This window comes from Phalacrocorax aristotelis, chromosome 1 (genome assembly GCF_949628215.1).
Source record: "Phalacrocorax aristotelis chromosome 1, bGulAri2.1, whole genome shotgun sequence".
In the NCBI taxonomy this organism is placed as follows: Eukaryota; Metazoa; Chordata; class Aves; order Suliformes; family Phalacrocoracidae; genus Phalacrocorax; species Phalacrocorax aristotelis.
In genome coordinates, this window is record NC_134276.1 from 15,854,809 (window position 1) to 15,874,164 (window position 19,356).

The 19,356-nt window shown below is 41.9% G+C and overlaps 1 protein-coding gene across 1 annotated transcript; it reads right to left on the reverse strand.

The window, feature by feature from the left end:
* Positions 1–161: 161 nt before the first annotated feature.
* Positions 162–18,725, reverse strand: TMEM123 (transmembrane protein 123). Its single transcript, XM_075081947.1, has 6 exons — positions 18,357–18,725; positions 12,682–12,750; positions 10,383–10,448; positions 5,872–6,063; positions 4,269–4,422; positions 162–2,108 (listed from the first exon to the last, which is right to left on the reverse strand). Exons 1-6 carry the CDS (start codon positions 18,427–18,429, stop codon positions 2,084–2,086), a joined length of 579 nt encoding a protein of 192 aa, XP_074938048.1. The 5' UTR covers positions 18,430–18,725; the 3' UTR covers positions 162–2,083.
* Positions 18,726–19,356: the final 631 nt, after the last annotated feature.

Below are 19,356 nucleotides of genomic sequence, written 5' to 3' on the forward strand. Positions count from 1 at the left end.
CATTACAAATTATTGAGCTGGGCAAAAACGCACTAGGTCTGGTATTCTAGCTTTTAAAAGTATATATAGTGAACACTTCTTATTCAATGGTTATGACTGTGGAAAGCATTGAGGGAACTATGAAACTGTCTAATAAAAGAAAAATCCAACTGAAATTGATATAGAAACTCCAAAGATTTAATTTTATTTATTCATCTGTACAACAGAGGTGAGACAATCCAAGTAATTGAGTTGCATTTAATTGCTTTAATTTCTAAAAAGGAATTGCAGTTCTATGCAAGAATTGTTTCCAAACTCTTCAAGTCAAAACCAGAAGTCTTCCCCAGACAACGCAATTAAGAAAAAAAAATCACACCAGTTACTTCAAATCACTCTTCCCCCTGTACTTCAATCTCAGTAAAAAAAAAAAACCAGCCCTGCCACCCCATTTCAGGTGCGCAGCTGGTGCTGTTCAGGCTACTCATTAGCCATGGTTTGCTGGAATCTGCTGTGCCTTGGACACAATGGTTTTACTGCTCTATGTGAAAGAAGAAAAGGTCACCCATATGGGCATTTTAACATTGCATGTGAGAATGAACTATTGTTTAACAAAAAAATTAGCCTGTGCCAGAGCTGTAGTCTTATTTTCCCTGATGTGTTGTACCCCATCCCCCACAGACCTACAGGTGGTTCCCGTTGTAACCTTCCTCAGCTGTCACCACCTCCTGTCTGTGCCCTGCATGACAGACTAGTGCCAAGATGGCCAACTCCCACCACACCAACCCTCTTCTCCAGGGAGAGGTCTTCAAGCGGAGCCTGAGCTGGACTGAATGATTATTCAGTGACATAAGGAGACGCAAGCCTGTGTTGCTTGATCCTTGCTCTAGTTTTCCTTACACCAGTGTAAATCAGGAGCCCACCTACTGAAGTCAGCAGGTTTACATCAGTGTAAATGAAGCAGTGATACGGGAAGCAGCATCAGCCATCTTGCACGGGACCCCCAGCGTATTTGGGCCTTACTCGAAAGGCCTTCCGAGAGATGCCCCGTTGCCTTCAGTGGGCTTTTGACCAGACCTCTGTCCACCTGTGCAGCAGTACCAAGTTCTGAAAGTAGTTGTAAAAATGGAGATTATATTCTTCTAAAATGCTATCATACAGATTTTCCACTTCTCTGTTTAACTTTTAATGCTTATCAAATGCTGCTAAAATACTGCATGTAGCTTCATAATAAAAACCAAGAGTGAAGCGATTGCCACATTCAACTTAACCATTTTTTGGAAGCAATTTTCATATTTTATCATATTTATGATGGTGCAATTACTTTTTTCTATTTTTATTTTACCTTCAATTGCACATGCTTCATTAGGACATGCTAGAAAAAAGAAGCTATGGATTGCATAGTCTGTTTTCTTATAAGGACCCTTTTAGAGAAAAGGGTTGTGGATGGGTATCTCCAGTCTGTCCATGCTCCCTGCAGCTGATCGCACTGTATAGCTTGTTAAGGAAAGTCTCTGCTGGTCACTGGTGAGCTAATGACTGAAGTTTGAAGTATTCTTTATCACCTTATATAGTTAGCAAACCATGTTACTTTATAGCCTAATAAAAATGAACTAACTGAATTGTTCAAAACCCAAAATTACTAAAGTTCATATCAAACTTCAAAATAAATACAATTCAATATGAAATATGAGGAAAAAACCCCCATTTTACTTAGCAAAAACCTATGCTTAGTCTCAAAGGTATCCTATTTAACCTACTATATCCATTATGGAACACACTGGATTTACGCAATATGTGAGAAATAACTGAACTTAGAATAGCAATGATGTGATCCATTGCCTTAAAATGACTCAACATGTGTGTTTCTTTAAATTTGGTTACAAAAATACTGGAAAAAAATTACTGTATCTACAAAGTGCTGAGTTCTTCTTATGAAAGCAAATGCAAAAAAATCAGGATGTTTAAAGAGCTTCTCAACATTTTGCAGGATCACACCTAAGACAAGTTTAGAGACTGATCATCTTTATGGAAGGGAATTCTTTCAGAAGTAAGTTACAACAGCTGTGACAGGATGGGTTTCCAACACTGTCTTCCTGAAGTCTCTTTAAATGATGGCATCATGTTCATCACTGTAATAGAAGCACAGTAATTAATGTTCTGCAGTACACACAACAATCAACATGAGAAACAGCCACCCAGCTGCTGCTAAGAAGGTTATTTCATGAACAGAGGCCACCTTGCTGGGAAGGGCTAAGGGCACATTTTTCTGGGAGTTCCAGTCCTCTCGGAGCCAAGCCTGAAATTAGCAGAACAATTGCTTCACTAGCCTTATTAACATTTTGGTTTTCACATTTCAATCAAGTAAATATTTTTAGATCAGCTGTTGCTCAGGCATTTTTATCCTATCTATCTATCTATACCCATATCCAGTAGTAAGAGCCAATCAAAGCCAGTTTACAAGCTCAGCAACAGGTTTCCTTTGTTTTAAAGATACTGTTGATCTGAATTCTCAATATCCATTCAAACGCTACTGTGGCTGAACATGTGCAGCAGGGACTGGCTGAAATCCATGACCAACAAGGAGTCAAGATGGAGAGAAAAAGCAAGGCCTAAACACTAGTATCTCAACAAGTCTAATGACATCACCTCACTTAAAACAAGCTTCTCAACTGAGATGGATGATACTGAATTGGAAAAAGAAAAGCAACTTGGTTTAAGAACTGGGAATTCTTAAATGTGGGACAAGGAGGCATGCCTGGAAGAAAACTGAGCAATGCTGGGTAAAAATGTCAAATGAGATGGTACAGTTTTGATTGAACTATTCACTACAAAAGGGGTGAGATACAAGATGAAGTCAAAATCATAGATGTCTGACCGATACTGTGCTCTCAGAAATGAATGTTGCAAAGGAGAGGAATAGAGTACCTCCACAAAGAAAAACCCTACCCAGGACAAGACTAGACCTACTACCTCCTATACCCCAATCTCATATCACAGAGGAGAGAGACCAGTTGCCTGAAAGAATTTGGTGGCAGAGAATCTGTTTAAATCAATGTTTTCCAACTGGTAGTCTACAGACTGTCTCAAGCCCACAAACAACTTTTGAAGGCTCTTGAAAAGGTAGCTAAGAAAAGCAAGCCTACTCTCAACAGGCTTGTATTTGCTGTACAGCACCTACATTCCACAGGGAGAATATCAGCAGCCTGCAGCTCAAAGGAGGTTGAAAGTCACCGAATAAACAAGTGACTTTAGGTGGGATCCAGCCTATACCTTTCAATATCTACAGCACAGACTTCTTTATCTAAGACTCTTAGCTGCCCTCACAGTAGGTGAATATAAACACACACGGATAGGCTGATTCATCTGACAGATTTACCTACTTTAGGGTAATACGAATGATAAGAAATGACTCGTTCAGATACAGATGCCTGCATTAGGTTAAATCAATTCTATTTCTCATTTCATAGACTTGTGAAAAGTATGTAAAGCAGGTTCAGTGCATACAATTTTATGGACAGGTTTCTGGAGTTGAGAACGAGGTAACACAGAAAACTAAATATTAGAAATCAACCAGTTGGCCAATATTGCAAAGTGGGACAAAAGTTAGTTTATATATTGACAACAATCAAATACTGTGCTTTTTAAAATGGGAATAATGGCCATACTGCCTTTGAATGTTTTCCGTGACAATAAACAAACAAATGAATCAATTCAATGGTGGTGGCTTAAGAATGTGGAATATTAGATGTCTGGCTTTAAAACTGGCTGCTCAAACTAGACTTGAAGGTACATAACAGGTGATACAAAAGAGAAATGGTAACAGATTTCCAGCAAGATGTCATATAGGTAATAGAAAATAGAGCTACTACAAAAAAATTAATGGCAAGGGGGAGGAAACCTCCAAAGAGTGAACAGACAGACAGAGTCTAGGAGAAACTGTCAGAAGAACCAGAAGTCTTACAAACTGCAGCAAACATTTCAAGGAAATGTCTTCAAGGAAACATCAGTTATTCATGGAATAGCGAGAGGACAAGGATCCTTTAAAAAGACATGATTTTATATAATAGATCAAAGAAAAAACCCACTCACAAGACAGGCATAATAATAATAATAATGAGGAATAGCTGAAGTGTTGAAAGACAAAAAAGCAGAGTTAAATCTCTTAATGATATTAATATAATGTACATTAAACAAATTTATGTATTACAGTTTATTCTCCTTGTTCTGTTTGTCCTTGTTCCCCTCAAGAAAGTAATAAATTGACAAGGGACAATCCCTTGGGAACTTACATGGTTCTGTACTGAATGCCTCTTCTAGAGTGATAGGTTTTGCATCCGATATAGAGAATAACTAGGACTCCAAGTGTCAGCACAATGCCACCTACAAAACTGCCCACATCAAATCTGGAGGTTTTGGCTATGACAGCCTCAGATTTTGATATGGCTGAAAAGAAGAAAACAAAAGGCATTTTTTACAGAACTTGCAAAATTGCGTTTTGAAGGATTCCTCTACATCCTGCCACCCCACTGACACATCATCTAAAGACCCAGCTACACAAATTTAACATAGAACAACTGGCAAGATACCAGCCAAGCACACTGAAACCTAGAGCAAGCTTAGGTTAATGTCAGATCATGGTAATGCAGGAGGAGCTAATCCAACTCCTTGCTGTTTCTGGAAGACTGATTTCCCCTTCTCCTCTCCACCTCCCTCTCACCCCAGCCTTTTCCCCTGCTGTGCTTTCCTCCTTCCACACACGTGGCTCCGGCCCTTCTTAGGCCAGTTCTAGTGTTTTTCATACCCGCCATGAGCCAATTTAACTCAGTAAGCTGGCCTGAAATTAACCCAAACAGAAAAGTTGCTCTTAGTCATATGAGCATACTGAGTCAGCCTGCAGAGGGGTCCAACCACCACCAAGTCAGTCAGTACAGTTACATGGTGGGAGTAAAATGCTTTTGGTAGCGATGAGCTGTTGGATTGCTTTACCTTGTCTCATGCAACTGTACCCTCACTCTCCAAGTGGGATCAGCTCTGCAGCCCAACACAAATACTGACACAGATAACATGACCTCAGATAAGCCGTAGCGGTTTCCGTGTGAAAACTGGTTTTATCTGCTACGAACTCCCACCAAAAGACCAAGTCTGTGCCCATCTGTACTTGCCACAGGGAACATTATAGCCAACTAAAACTTCTGCTGACAGCTCTACCTACCCAATAACGCTTCACTGACATATGAGCAACCCCGATCTGTTTAGAGGTGTAAGCATGAAGTGGTGTGAACAAGCACCTAACCGCTAGGAAATACTGAATTCTACACTTACTGTTTTTGTATTAAAGGGTACCGTCAAACTGTATTTGACAACTTTTACATGAAGTGTGACTCATTCATAGTCATACTCTATCCTCCATTATGGGTAAAATTCATTACATTGCCACAAACAAATGTAGCTAACAGAACTCGGTCTTTCTACCAAGGCAGTAGATATATTTTGAGCCACAGGTCAGCTGTGAAAAAGGAAGTATTAGAGACAAGTTTAAGTAAGCTGTACAAGGGAGAGCTGAACAAATACAGAAGTTGTATTCAAAAGCCAGGCTTTCTCCTAACATTGCTAATCTCCTTGCTGGTGGCTGCTGGTTCAGACCACTTGCCTTTTTTTTTTTTCTCCTAAATATGTCAGGTCTCTCAGATTAAGTGAAGCCTTATTTATGTAAGTGGAGTGCTCAGAGCAACGTTAATGTAGCCAACTTAATAATAAAAGCTCACCTTACTCTTTTTTCAACATGCAAATACCTCCTTTGTTATACTACTGTAAGACTAATAATTCTACAATTGCACAACATATGTCAAAATGTATACAAGCCTTTACGAGCTTCTTGAAACGTGAACTCACCTGTTACAGAAGTGAAAGAAGCCTTGGAAGTGGTCACCGCTGTAGTATTGAATTGTGATGATGTGACTGATGAAGCTGTGGTGGATCTTGTTGTCTGGCTGGTTTTGGTGGTCTGTGTCATCAAGGTGACAGACATAGTGGTGTTGGTGGGCTGACTGGTACTGGTCAGATGAGTAGTACTGGTGGACATACCTGGGAAATTTTTATTTGGGATATCACAGAGAAAAATACATTAAAAAATAAACTGTATACTCACGAATAAGACAGTATTTGTCATGCCCAAATAGAATGACGGAGTCACAATGAAAATGCCACGGCATGGATTTCCATTTGCATACAGTGCATCTCCTTTGGAAAGGCCCGATTTCTGGGGCTCAAAGTCAGGAATGGTTTAAAGGAAAAGCTGCAAAGAAAACCTGAATAATACCTGATAATTTTTAGCAGGGTCATTTTTTTTGGATAACACTATCCAATTCCATAGAATCACACCTAACTTAGTATTTTAAAGTGGGATACAATTCTGGATCAAGAGTAACTTTCCATTTGAAGCGCTCAGCTTTTCAGATAACTAAGCTCTTCTGATAAGAACAGATTTTGCATGAAAATGCCCCCCCCCGTTTAGTAATAATTTAATCTTTTTTTTTTTTAATGAAACACTGGCTTTACCAAGGCTGCATGTATCTTAACAGAAATAATTCTGTATGTATGTTAAACTTAAGGTTCAAAAGGTTTTCCGCATATGATAACAGTTTGACTAAAGTAAATCTGCTGGCTTGTATCATTTATTTAGTAGTGAGCTGTCTTGCCAAGGTTAAAACAAAGATTGGAATGCTGTTTCACAAGTTTAATTGACACCTAGCGTCTTTAACTGTTACTCTGCTTTTACCTAACACTTCCCTTTTCCTCCCCAGAAAGCAGTAATGAACTGTTCAGAATAAAAATACCATGAAGCAAAACTCAGTAATTATAGAAATTTACATTTATAGCAAAATCATTAGAACATTAGTAGAAAGCAGCCAGCTAGAATGGTCTTAAGAACAATCACTTATTTTTCTAAGAAGGAACTAACAAGAAACAGGAGCCTGTTACACAACTAACATTTCTCTAAGCATACAATATGAGGCAAATAGCTTTTACGTATTAAGGAATTTTACGGAGAAAAAAGCTCCCTTTGCAGCTGTCTACTTCTGCATTATTTCTATAACCTCACACAAGCTGGGTTCATTTTAAACACCACAAAAGCTATGGACATTCAAATGTCTAATTATACCCATGTTTTCTTGAAATTGTCTAAAACTAGAACAACTGAAGCATAGGTAGCATCATCTCAGTTCCAAAGTAAACTTAATATTCATTTTCTGCCTTTTTAATTTTTACAGCATCTAAAATGCTTCTGTAGAATAATTTTCCTGTAAGTGTGGTTTAAAACGTAAGTAGCTACACACAGAATGGTGTCTTTGCTAAGACTTAAGTATCACTGCTTCCAGTACAGATGTGAATGTCAAAAACGTAAAAAACCTGAACAATATGGCAGTGTAGGCATTCAGAAAGCAACTGACCTACACAACACTTTTCTGACACATTTAACATTAAAACTACTGAAACAGCCTAATACAGTCCCCATAGTAAATTTTAATTTATTTTTCTGTGCTTTGATGTTATAACTGTATTGTGCCATAACCCCAGGAAACACTTTGAAATGAGCATTCATTGAGATGAACCAGTGGGAGTACTATATTCATGTGCTTACCTTGTTACAATTAGGGAATTCAGTTCCTCTATGAAGCATGTATAAAATACATCAGATAAAATTCAGGGCACATTTTAATATAGACAAGTAAACTCCCCAAAGGCACAATTATCAAATGGTTCCTCACCGTAGGAAATAAGGAAATGTCTATATGGAAACCATCTAGAGTTGTATGACATGAAACCACACCTGGTAACTGCATTCGTAATATAAAAGATACCAAAAGACAGACAAATCTGAATGCAAGTGTCAACCAGTCAGTTTTTGTTGGGTTTTTTGAGCCATAATTTCAAACTGGTTTGTGTTTCTGAGCAATATAATGACTAATTGTTCCATGCATAACATTATTAAATGATGTTACACAAAGATGGTACTTATTCCATGGGCATTAAATTACCCTACAGAAAACCTGAGTCAGCACAAAAATATCCAGGCAGCTATCACAAAAAATTTCAGCAAATTTGCACATTGCTTTTTTCCCCTCTCTTTCCTACTAGCGATCCTTTTGTCTTTATCAAGATTACAGCATTTGGTGACGTAACATTACGAGTAAAGTCTGGTTGATCTCCTACAGACTTATCTTTCATAACGTATTTAGCATCAGTCATCTCAAAACATCAGTGGGAGGCTATCTGAGGCAGCTGGAGAATTTGGGAAGCTGACACGAATTGGGTTCTTCTGTGTCTTTGAAAAATCTTACCCATACTATTTTACCAACAGAGTTAAGATGAAAGAACATTTGCTAGCAACATCTGTCTTTCCCTAATTACTTTTATTTCCCTAATTACTTTGCCCCCAAAAGACCAGCTGGGCTTCATCAAACATCACACTAAACAAACCCAGACTGCCTGAGTTAATTTTTATTATTTAAAAAGGATGCACGCCAGTAATATATTTGAGGTTTATGATGCTTTATTTGTAAGAGGAGTATTTTACTTTGTATGCTACCTGTGTTTAAACATTAGTTATGCTATATGCATCAAAGTATATATATACCATAAAGATAATTTTTAGCGTGCACTACTTTCTTAGTGTTCTAACTCAACAAGAATGAACACAACTCAAATTGCATAAGCACCATTCTAACATACAAAATAATTATTATTGAATGCTCTTCCTAAAATAAGTAAATACTCTCCTTTGCATGGAAAAAGATTGAATGAAACAGACTTCTGCTTCTGCCATGAAAAGCTTCAAAAAAAAAAAAAGCAGAAACTTTAAGCAAAATTAAGTATATGTATCCAGTAGCCTTTATTCTGAAGAGGTCAAGACAGATAATCAAAATGGATGCTCATTGTCTTAAAAATTGTGAAATTTCTAACAAAAAAAAAGCGAAGGATGTGATTATCATGAACCGTGCGAAGCAAGGCATAGCTGTCTGTTAGGTTTGTACTGTGCCTAACAGTAAAGAGCTCAGGCCTCTTTTTACTATTATTGTCCAGACATAGTAAAGCTCAGATGTCTCCTGCAAGAAACCTATAGTCAGGGTTGGAGCAGAGGAAGGAAGGGTTGGAGCACAGGGTGGGTGAAAAACCTGTGGTTAACAACGGCCTTACACATGGGAAAGGCCCTAAGGCAACAAGGGGATTACAAAAATCTCTCCACTTTCCAAGTTAGGCATGCTTAAACTGGTACACTGCAGGCAGTGGAATGAAACATTGCACCATGTCCTTGCTATCAAAAGGAAGGTTTTGCAGAGATTTTTCTTTTTTTTCCCTGCTTGAACAAGCAGCAACTTCTGAGCGTGGTAGCTCCGAGGTCATCTGGAGACTACAGAGAAACAAAGTGAGAGCGGGTCTGGAAACGGAATGACTGAACATTAATTCTTATCTGCATTAATTCTTATGCAGTCTTTACTGATGTGGTGAAATATACCTGTGCATGTTCTTCCAGAAGATCACTTTTTAAACGTCCTTTTTTAATAATCTCATATTGATATAACCAACAGTTGGAGCACTGCAAATACAAGCGGATGAACTGGTTGCTTGTGTTAGGTTAAATATCTGCTTTCAAACTCTACTAGTTGACCTAATACAGGTATTTCTTCTTTCTACAATGATGTGTTTTGTAAACACGTTACTTATGTTTGAACATCACAGCTGCAACACTGCTGCCTTGGGAAATCATTCTCACCTACAATTCTTTTGCCGTGTTGTGAAGGAAAGATGGTAGTGGTAGAACAATGCTAAAGCACCCGTCACAGGTTGTCCCAGACCTGCCACTCATGTCTCCACCGTTTTTGTACTATGAGCTCTAAAAGGACTATTTTCTATGGTATAACGCACTATGCGTCTTATCTAAAAGGAAATGAAGACTTATTCTTGAAACTCAAGCTCCAAGAACTTCATTATACCCTAAATCTATTTACTTTAAAATAATACTAAACAGATACACACTGTTTGCCCAAAAACCTGTTCATCTTTACGTCATGAAAATGCAAGAAGTTTGCTTAGAGACAAAGAATGAATGTTGAAAAGACCAACTTCTTTCAATTCTTCCTTGAATTTATATTTTGATTCCTGTTTTTCAATGGCACTGCAAATGTCATTGCTTCTACTGATGAAGCATGCTACCTAAGCTTGAAAAACAGTATAGCTTCATTTCAGAGTTGTTTTACGTGTTGCCTCCCAGCCCTAAAATGATAATGCCTCTCTCAGATACCCACTTTTGATGGATATTTCTTTAGAATTTGGTATGATCTGGAGTAGGTTTGGACCTAGCTTCTAGGTTCATAGTAATGGACAGATGAACACATACATACCAACTGTAGATGTTGCTGTAGATTGTGCGGATGATATAACAGTGAGATTGGATGAACTGCTATTGCCTTCAAGGAAAAAAGAAAACAACAGAAGAAATATTATTAATTTTAATTTTAACATACAATAATTAAAGTACCCACAACACAATACTCTCCTCAGGGTATTTGCTTGCAGGCTAAAGGCGCGAATAGAGCAGGGAGTATTCCATCCCAAAGCAGATGGTTTTATGGGAAATGCTTTTTGAATGAAAATGCTTCCAGATTGTAGTGCAGCAAGAACATAGTTACACGATATGCACAGCAGTGCCCAAATGGTCTGCATCTGAATTCTTTACATCTCCTCTTTTTGCTCTCTTCCACTTCTATGTCATGCTCTATTCCAGTTGCTGTTATCAGCCATACTGTCACTGATTTTCTTGACCTACTTAAGCACTGTGTTTTTTTTGTTCTTCTAGTTTTTATTCTTCTATTTCAGTTCCATTTCCTGTCCCTCAATCATTACTTTCATTTTGCTGCATCTCTGTTACAAACTGGGCTCATGCTAGGAATGTACTGTAGTTGTGTCAAGTAGGGACAGACTGATACCCTGTGAAACATCTTTCTGTGGCCTTATGCTCTCTCTACACAAGAGACTTGTGTATGAGTTAAAATATAAACCATGGTTCAGTCTTAATCGTTTTGTCCTTCCCTCTGTTCTCTCCCTTCTACTTTTTCAGTTCTCTTCCCCCCCACTTTGTACTCATGTTACTTGTAGGTTCTCAGGCACCCTCCCACTCTCACTTCTCTCCTCATTGCTGCATCCCTCTTCAATGTTTCTTACAGGTTAATGGCCTCTTCCTCCTGGCAAAGATCTACTGGGCTGTTTGGTAACTCCTGTTCCTAGAAGTGTCACTGCCCATACTTCTCTCCTTTTGTTCTGCATTGTTGTCTATGCCCATTCTGTGAATATTCTTTCCTCTAAAGCAACTGATCTTTCACAGCATTCTCCCACATTGCTAGTGCTATGTGCCCTGGAGCAGCTCTCTCTCTTTTCAGCATGGCTGGAAAACAAAGCGTATAACCTCAGAGATAATGAGAACAGTGACACAGCTACCAGAATGAAGAAGCAGGCCTACTTCCTTTGGACAGACGTGCTGCTCTTACCACTGGAAAAGTCTAGTCTAAAATGGTTTTGCCGACCCTATTTGCAATTGCATACATGTTATGAACAAGCTCAGGTTTAAGAACAAATGCAACAAATTTACACCTTCATACCACCTACCAAAATGGGGGGAAAAAATTAGAGGGAATTACTTTGCTTTTTCCTTTGATATAATCATAGCCAACTAGCCCCACCATTTTGTACTGTACACACAACCCCTATGCTGACATACCTGGGATATTAAGCTGCCGATTTAACTGCCTTTGAGAAACAGTCTATGATTGTACAATTACAAACACATTCTTTCTTGGATATGTTGACTTTTATACCAGTGTAAGCCATGCATATGCCTGGAGCTAAACCTTTCCCACACTGGCCCAATACTGTAACCAGAACACAGCTTTGGGTTTCCCCCGAGTTCTGAATGTTTACTTCTGCAACCCTAGGAACACATCTGGATGTGGTCTGCATGCTCAAACAGGTGAAAAGAAGCCACATACAGTGCCTGGAATTTGGGTGTGAGTCAGCGATGCCATTAAGACAAGATAGAGTGAGTCAATGAGCAGAGTATTGGCTATACATCCCACTCATTGGCCAAGAGCAAATGAGATGAGCAAAGTCGTACACGGCAAAAATGACTCAAGGAATGTGTCTTTTGCCTGGCACATGCTTAAAGGTATGTAGCGTAACGCAGTCAAAATGAGATTATACCAGGAAATAAACACGTACTTTAGCAATGAACTCAAGCACAGTGGACCTAGAATCCATTCTGATGTTAAAAATCAAATGAAAAAGTACTTTGCCCTTTTCTCAAAAGCACTGAATTCTAGACTAGCAAGCAGACTTCTTGAGGCGGTGGTTCTCTTTTTAACTGTAAATTGACATTGGCAGGTATTTTCCCATTTATTTATCTCCTCTTTGTTGCTCTGGGTATGTAAGGATATGAGGATTGAGTTGTGTTCTAGTGTTCCTCTTAAATATCTTTAGTTGTCCCGGAATAGATGCGACAATCAGAGTACCTCCCTCCTGCCCTACAGCTGTTCACAATTCAATAAAATAAAGGGCAAACTATTACAGGACAGTTTAAGGCATACAATAATACATATTGCTTTTCTGAATGCTACCGAGGAACAGCAACAGAAATGCCAAGAGTATTACCTTGCAACTTATGGTCTGGAATCGTAGTAAGGGGTGTCATACTGGTGGAGTTGTTTGTCTCTTTATTTCCTACATAAAAACCAAGAATAATAAGATAGTTTTAGGTGCTTTATTATAAGAAGCAGGACCAAAAAAAAGTACAGCACCTGTCACTTTCTTTGGGCGTATAAATGACTAAACTACCAGGGACTGGAGTTAGATATAATGATGACATAAAAGCACTGTACCACAACAGCCTGCTCTTAGCACATTAAATATGACAACATTTGCACTACCCAGCCATCAATTGAACTGGAACTCCTTCCCATCCTCAGTTACACCTTCCGTATCATCACCATCCCAAGTCCTCTTCTTCCTTGAGATGAAAAGGGACTGAAAGGAGTCAGAGGTAGAAAATCAGACACCTTTCTTTGGTAATAACGTATGACCTGCATCTCCAACAGCAGAAGGAAAAGAACTTCTCATGTAAATCTTTTCCTATAAAGTCTGCAAGGCCTTTGCAGGCAGATGGGCGCTTGCTCTGCCCCTGCATGGACAGCGTGGTAAGACAATAAGCTCCACTATGAAGTTGCATTATTTAGTCTGGGATTAACAGCGTATTAATGCATCCACTGAGAATTTGGCAGGTGGGGAGCAGGATGGAGAAGGACCACACCTCTGGTGAAATATCATCATACCCTAAAGACTAATTGAGGCCCTATTACACTGTCCTCAGTCCTGGTCTACAAATGAGTGGTAAAATTTAAAGATAAACTACACAGAATGAAAAGTCTGGCATTCACATGTGTGCAAGAGGATCAGCTGTGGATTCTGCTTTTGCCAAGCAGAGTTTGCCAAGCGCTTATAACAACATTCTGCTAAAGGCAAGCAAATAACCTGAATTAAGTATCACAGAAATAGGGTATTTTCTTAGTAGTTACCAAACCTTAGGGAAAATCTCAGAATGGTAAAGCTTGCAAATACAAATGGCAAATCACTCATTGTGTCTTACCCCTGCAATATCAAGACTGAGGGCAGCACTGCAAGATCTGTTAGACTGTTTAATTAGGGATCTTAGGGAAAACAAAAACAAAAACAAAAAAAAAGGAGGATAGGACACTGCTAAACTGAGCTTCCCCAGGAAGGACCCAATCCTGCAGAAAACTGTCTATATCAGAGCTAGTCCCCCTGCATTTAACAATAATCTGATTGAAGAAGGTAATCCAACAGAAAAACTGACATGAATTCCCTCTCCAATGATATGTAATGTTTTCTGCTGCCTCAATTGACAGAATGGACTCCCTGTAGGATTACATAAAAGAGAGGGGCAGGAACCAGAGGTGAAAGGGAAGACAGGACTGTATTAGTCTTAGTTCAGTTCAGCTTGGACTGCACACCTTGAAAGACCTCAAGGAGCTTATCCAGCTTAAAATATGCAACTTTTTTTTTTCCCCTCCTCAAAAGCCCCCAAACATTGATAGGTTTCTTAATTTGGATCACAAGCAGTTGCTCCAGAATACAAATACATCTTAATTTGGGGTACTGCATAAGCATATGCCACATCAGAACACAAGGCAGTGAATGGGACAGGTAAGAAAAAGAAAACCTTAAAATGACAACATTCCCAAACTGTTCTCTATCTTCAGACTGGTTTTGGATTTAAAGCCACGTGTAACACTGCAGGGACAGCAGCAGGCTTCAAACAGGGGGGCAGGAAGGACTGCTGGGTTAAGGCAAAGGGAAAAGCAGCACATGCTTTTATGCAGCAATGGCTCTGGCAACAACTGGAGACTCATTCAAGACCACAGACTGCACAGTGCAACTGGCCCAAAGCAAGACAGCGAGGGTTTTTGGCCTTCTTCAAGCAGAAATCCATTAGAAATCTGCACTGACTCAGTTGTACACATGCAGGTGTGAGCACAGGAAGGAAGCAGGGAGAAAGGCAGCAGCCAGCTGCAGCGTGGAAGGTCCTGCGCATCAGCAGAGGTCAAGTGCTTTGGGCCACAGGATTAGTTGCAATATTGGGCCTACAAATCTTGAGTAGGGAAACTGTGTGCTGATCCTTCGTCCCACCGCGATCCAGAGGAGAGAGGGGAAGTGGGAAGAAAACCCCAAACAAACAGATCTCTGCATTCATTTTTCATGATGAAACAGAACCGAACCAAGGAAATACCCAACTTAAAGCAATGCACCGAAGCACCACATACTGGAAAAGGACAGGGAAAGGGGATCAACAACACTTTTGTCAGACATCTCTGTTTTCCTCTGTTTAAGGTCAGGCACAGATGTCGCTAAAAAGATAACTGCTTGTGGCTGGCTGAGGCGTATCTGAAGTCAAGCGTGCTTCCTGTGAAACGCCATGGCACAGTTTGGTACGCTGAGTGCTTCCAGGGCCTCTTGTGGTTTTGTTGCTCTAGTGTGTAAGAAGTCACAAGTTGAAGACAATTTGAGTAAGCAAACTTTCAAAAGGGCAATATCAGGCCAGTTCTTCCAGCTTTATAGCTGGAATTTGGCTTCCAGAAGAGGCATTGAGACACAGGAGCTGAAGATCTGTGCTCATGCTAAACACATAGATGCAGAGTAAGTGGTAGGGATAGTGCCAATACTTATTGAAAACAAACAGGACAAGACTTCAAATGGACTTGATTTTGCCAGATTCTGCAAAAATCAACAGAGTGGGTAACACTCACAAACCTTTAATGTTAGGAATCTGTTGACTCCAGCTCACACACGTAACAAATTACTATTCTCTGTAGATGAAGCCTGATAGAAGAACCATACCTGGTAGAAGATGAGTGGTACTACTTATTCAATTCCCTACATATTACAAAGGTCAATTTGCCCACTCCCACATTCACATTTAAGATAAACACATTTCTAAGGACTCACAGACTTTATGCCTACGCTAACTAAACCTCACGCTGCAGAAAGATGGTGGTATATAAACTCATGTTTTTACTAAGCACAATTTTACACATTCATTTTGGGGACATGTCAAAAATCATATATAAAATTCTGCCTGGGCATCTTCTCTTTTCAAGTTTGATGCATCGCAGGTAAGTAGGAGAGTTTTATGTCCAAGCCATTCTGTTGGTTTAAAAACCAAATAGTACAGAGGCACTGACAGTCCATCAGAAAGATCTCCAACTTGCACAGTAACCTCTAAGCAATCCAAATGAGTAGCAGCTGAGGGGCTGGAATGGTTAAGGTAGAGACGTTAGAGCAGCAACAGGAATATAACCACCCCCTAGATAGCCTCCACCATTAGGATACTCGTTCTTCTCAGCTGAAATGGATGAAGCTCAAATTCGGGAGATTAAAACAAAAACAATCCCCTGATCCCAAATCTATTGTAACATCTCCCAGGCAATTTGGAAAAACTATAAATTCAAATCCCTGCCATCTGGAAACTTTATATTTCTTCTCACTTGGACTCAACAAGATCTTTTGGTACCTATTTTTGAAGTACTGTTATTGTCCTACCAAGAAGGTAGGTCATCCTGAGACAGAGGTCAGGCAGGATTATCTCAGCAACCTTTCAGACAGGTCCTCATGCCTTAACATTATGAAATTACCTCAGTCTTGTAAAGGAAAGCGTAAACATCATATCATAGGTGCTTAAGGAAACAACACAGACCCAAGTAACCAATTTTCAACCTTGGCCAATTTGAAACTGAAAAACTACAACACCTTTTCCTGTCATGCAAGAATCTAAAACAAGTAAGGAGATAAACTGAAATCAAAATGCCATGCCTGTTCTCAGGTCTGGAGGCTGCTGCTGCTCATTTTTTGTACTGCAAGTAGTTTTGTACACAGCCAAGCTCTTGGAAGATGTTTCTAGCTATCTTTTCTGAACAGAGCAGAAAGGGGGTGGGGGCAGCTTCCTGCCACAGTGTGTAGATTCTCCTCACTCACTCAGATATCAGGAAGGCAGCTGGATTTTACATAATAGTGGGAAGGATTTTTTCCTAAACCATAGCATTTTGCTAACGTTTCGTCCACTGACTTGACCAACACAGTGTAAAAGAACGGCATTATATTTAAATAGCCAACCTGCCCAAAAATCTTAACTGGAGTGAGGACAAATCTACGGCCACTTTCACTTTTTGCAAATCATAGTATTTCATGGGTCTCACACATAGTGTTCATTAGTGAATCACAAACTCTTGCTGAAATCAACAGAAATCTCAGCAATAGATTCTGGAAGTTTCTGCGTAAGTGGACAGAAAAAAAAGGTACTTCAATAGATACATGAGACTCAGCCTTAAAAGGGCCCAATGTACTATAAAAGGGGTCTAGACAACAAATTCACATATAGAGGAAGGACTAAATTTGACTGTCAAAAGTTAGATGAGGTCATCCCTGTCCCAGGAGACAGCATGGACCATACACAGAGTGAAACCTGCATATGCACTCAGGAAGCAGCACAATAAAAGACAGATTAGGCCAATCTTACATCAAATGAAATTAGTCTATCGTTGTAAAATGGAGGCTGTAAGATCTTAGCAAAGCAGTAAATGTGTTACCGGTAAACTTCTTAAAAAAGCTTGCTCTTTTTGGAAGGGCAATTATACAGCTGCTCATAATTCCTCATTTTGCTTTTTTGTATCAATTTACACTACAGCTTCATCAGATTAAACAACAGCATATTAACACTGCTGGACTGACATACTCCTCAACATGATTTGTGGCAGGTTAGTTTTGGTACCTTTCAGCTTCTTTACGATGGAAAATTGTGGGGCACTGTATGGGCATTTCAGTAAGAAAAGGCCACTCTGGCAGCGCAGACTTTTGTATCTCATTTTATTTGAGTGCATGTTGACGATTATCCCCTGAATCTGGTCTTCTACTACCTGACTTAAAGCACAAGAAAACAGGAGGCTGCTTATTTCCTAGAATCGGCCTTTAAAACGAGGCATTGCTGCAAGCGCCTGGACAGAAACGTGACAAAACACACTATCTGTCCTAGCAGCAAAGCCGCTCGCCACAGTGCACCGCACGCCTCGGAGAGCGGCAGCCAGCAGGGTAAGGAAAGCGTTTCCTTCCAGTCCACCCGCCTGGGGCACCGTGGCTTCCCGGCTCCCCCACGGCCCACGGGCCGGGACACCTGCCGCGGGAGGCCCCTGCCCCGCGGCCCGGGGCGCCGGCGGGTTCGGGAGCACCTCCGGCCCGCTCACACCTGCGGGCGGCAGCGCGGCGGGACGCGCCACGGGCGAGCCGCGGCGGGAGCAGGGCCGGGGGCCCGCGCGTCTCCCGCTGCGGGCGCGCAGCCGCACCCCCGCCCGACAGCCACACCGCTCCTCGTTTTGTTCTGAGATTTTAAAATGATTGCTTCTACTTCAAAACATCCTGAACACTAAGCCTCTCACCCCCCGCTTCTGCTACAGGTCCGCCCTAAGGAGACCGGCCATGTGCACGGGGCGATCTCAGCTCCCGTTCGAGAAGGTGGAACGAAGAGCCCAACGATCCCCCGAAACTCCTCGCACCGGGAAGCCCGAGCGAAGGGGCGCTCGGCGGGGCCGCCCGCAGCCCCGGTCCCGCTCCCGGCCACCAGCGGCACGGCCAGGCCTGGCTCCTCCCGAAGCAGCCGCCGGCCGGACCGGCTCCCGCCTCCCCGCCGGAGGAGGGAAGCAGCGCCGCCGTCCGCTGCGCCGGGCCCGCCCGCTGCGCCCGTTTCCCCGGCGGCCGCTACTCACGGGAGCCGGGGGCGAGCAGCAGCAGCACCGCTGCCACCTGCAGCGCGCAGGAAGCACCGCCGAGGAGCCGCATGTCCGCTGCGGAACCCGCGGGGCTCTGGGCTCCGCCACACCGGAGCACGCCGGGCACTGCCCGCCCGGGGCGGGGCGGGGCAGAGGGCCGGGCCGGGCCGCGCCGCGTCGCGTCCGAGGCCTGAGGCGGAGGCTGATCGTCCCGCGCGCCGCGGCACCCCGCCCCTGCGCGGTACGGCCCGCTCAGCGCCGGCCGGGCCGGCGGCGTCAGCCCGGTACTCCACGGGGTGTGCCCTCCCGCCGGGGTCCCCCCCTTCTTTCTCTCTCCCGCCGGTTTTACAGCAGGCTGGGTGGCAAAGTGTTGCGGTATCCGTAAAGAGGGACTAGTAAGCGGAGAAAAGTGCGCCGGGCGGTGACACGCGAGTGGCGCCGTGGTGGGTCCGTGAGCACCCGTGGAGGCGGGGTTCGGGCACCAGAATCACAGAAGTTAGGGGTTGGAAGGGACCTCTGGAGATCATCTTGTCCAGCCCCCCTGCTTAAGCAGGGACACCCCGAGGAGGGGGCACAGGAACTCGTCCAGGTGGGTTATGAATGTCTCCAGGGAAGGACACTCCACAACCTCCCTGGGCAGCCTGTTCTACTGCTCTGGCACCCTCACAGGAAAGGTGTTTTTCCTCATGTTTAGATGGAACTGTGTTCCAACTTGTGCTCATTGTCCCTTGTCATGTTATTGGGTACCACTGAAAGGAGCCTGGTCTCAACATGCACCAGGCATGCTTCAGACTGTTAATGTAAGTCAGTCCATTTTCCCAATACTGTTTTAATAATCTCCCACCAGAGCCTCAACAGTGAGGGTTTATCCTCCTTGTTAACAACATCGATCTGAACAATACCTGGTTGTCCATGTCCTCCATTTGCAGCTCACTGGGGACATCCTTGTAAGATGTTCATGGAGGCAGTAACTACCGTACTGTGTTCACAGTCTGCC

Excerpts from the sequence above, each read along its gene's own strand:
- TMEM123 (XM_075081947.1), bottom strand. The coding sequence starts at position 18,429 with ATGCGGCTCCTCGGCGGTGCTTCCTGCGCGCTGCAGGTGGCAGCGGTG. Across the intron at positions 12,751-18,356 it reads GCTGCTCGCCCCCGGCTCCC|GAAATAAAGAGACAAACAAC; the intron begins GTGAGTAGCGGC and ends GTTTTTATGTAG. Across the intron at positions 10,449-12,681 it reads TCCAGACCATAAGTTGCAAG|GCAATAGCAGTTCATCCAAT; the intron begins GTAATACTCTTG and ends TTTTCCTTGAAG.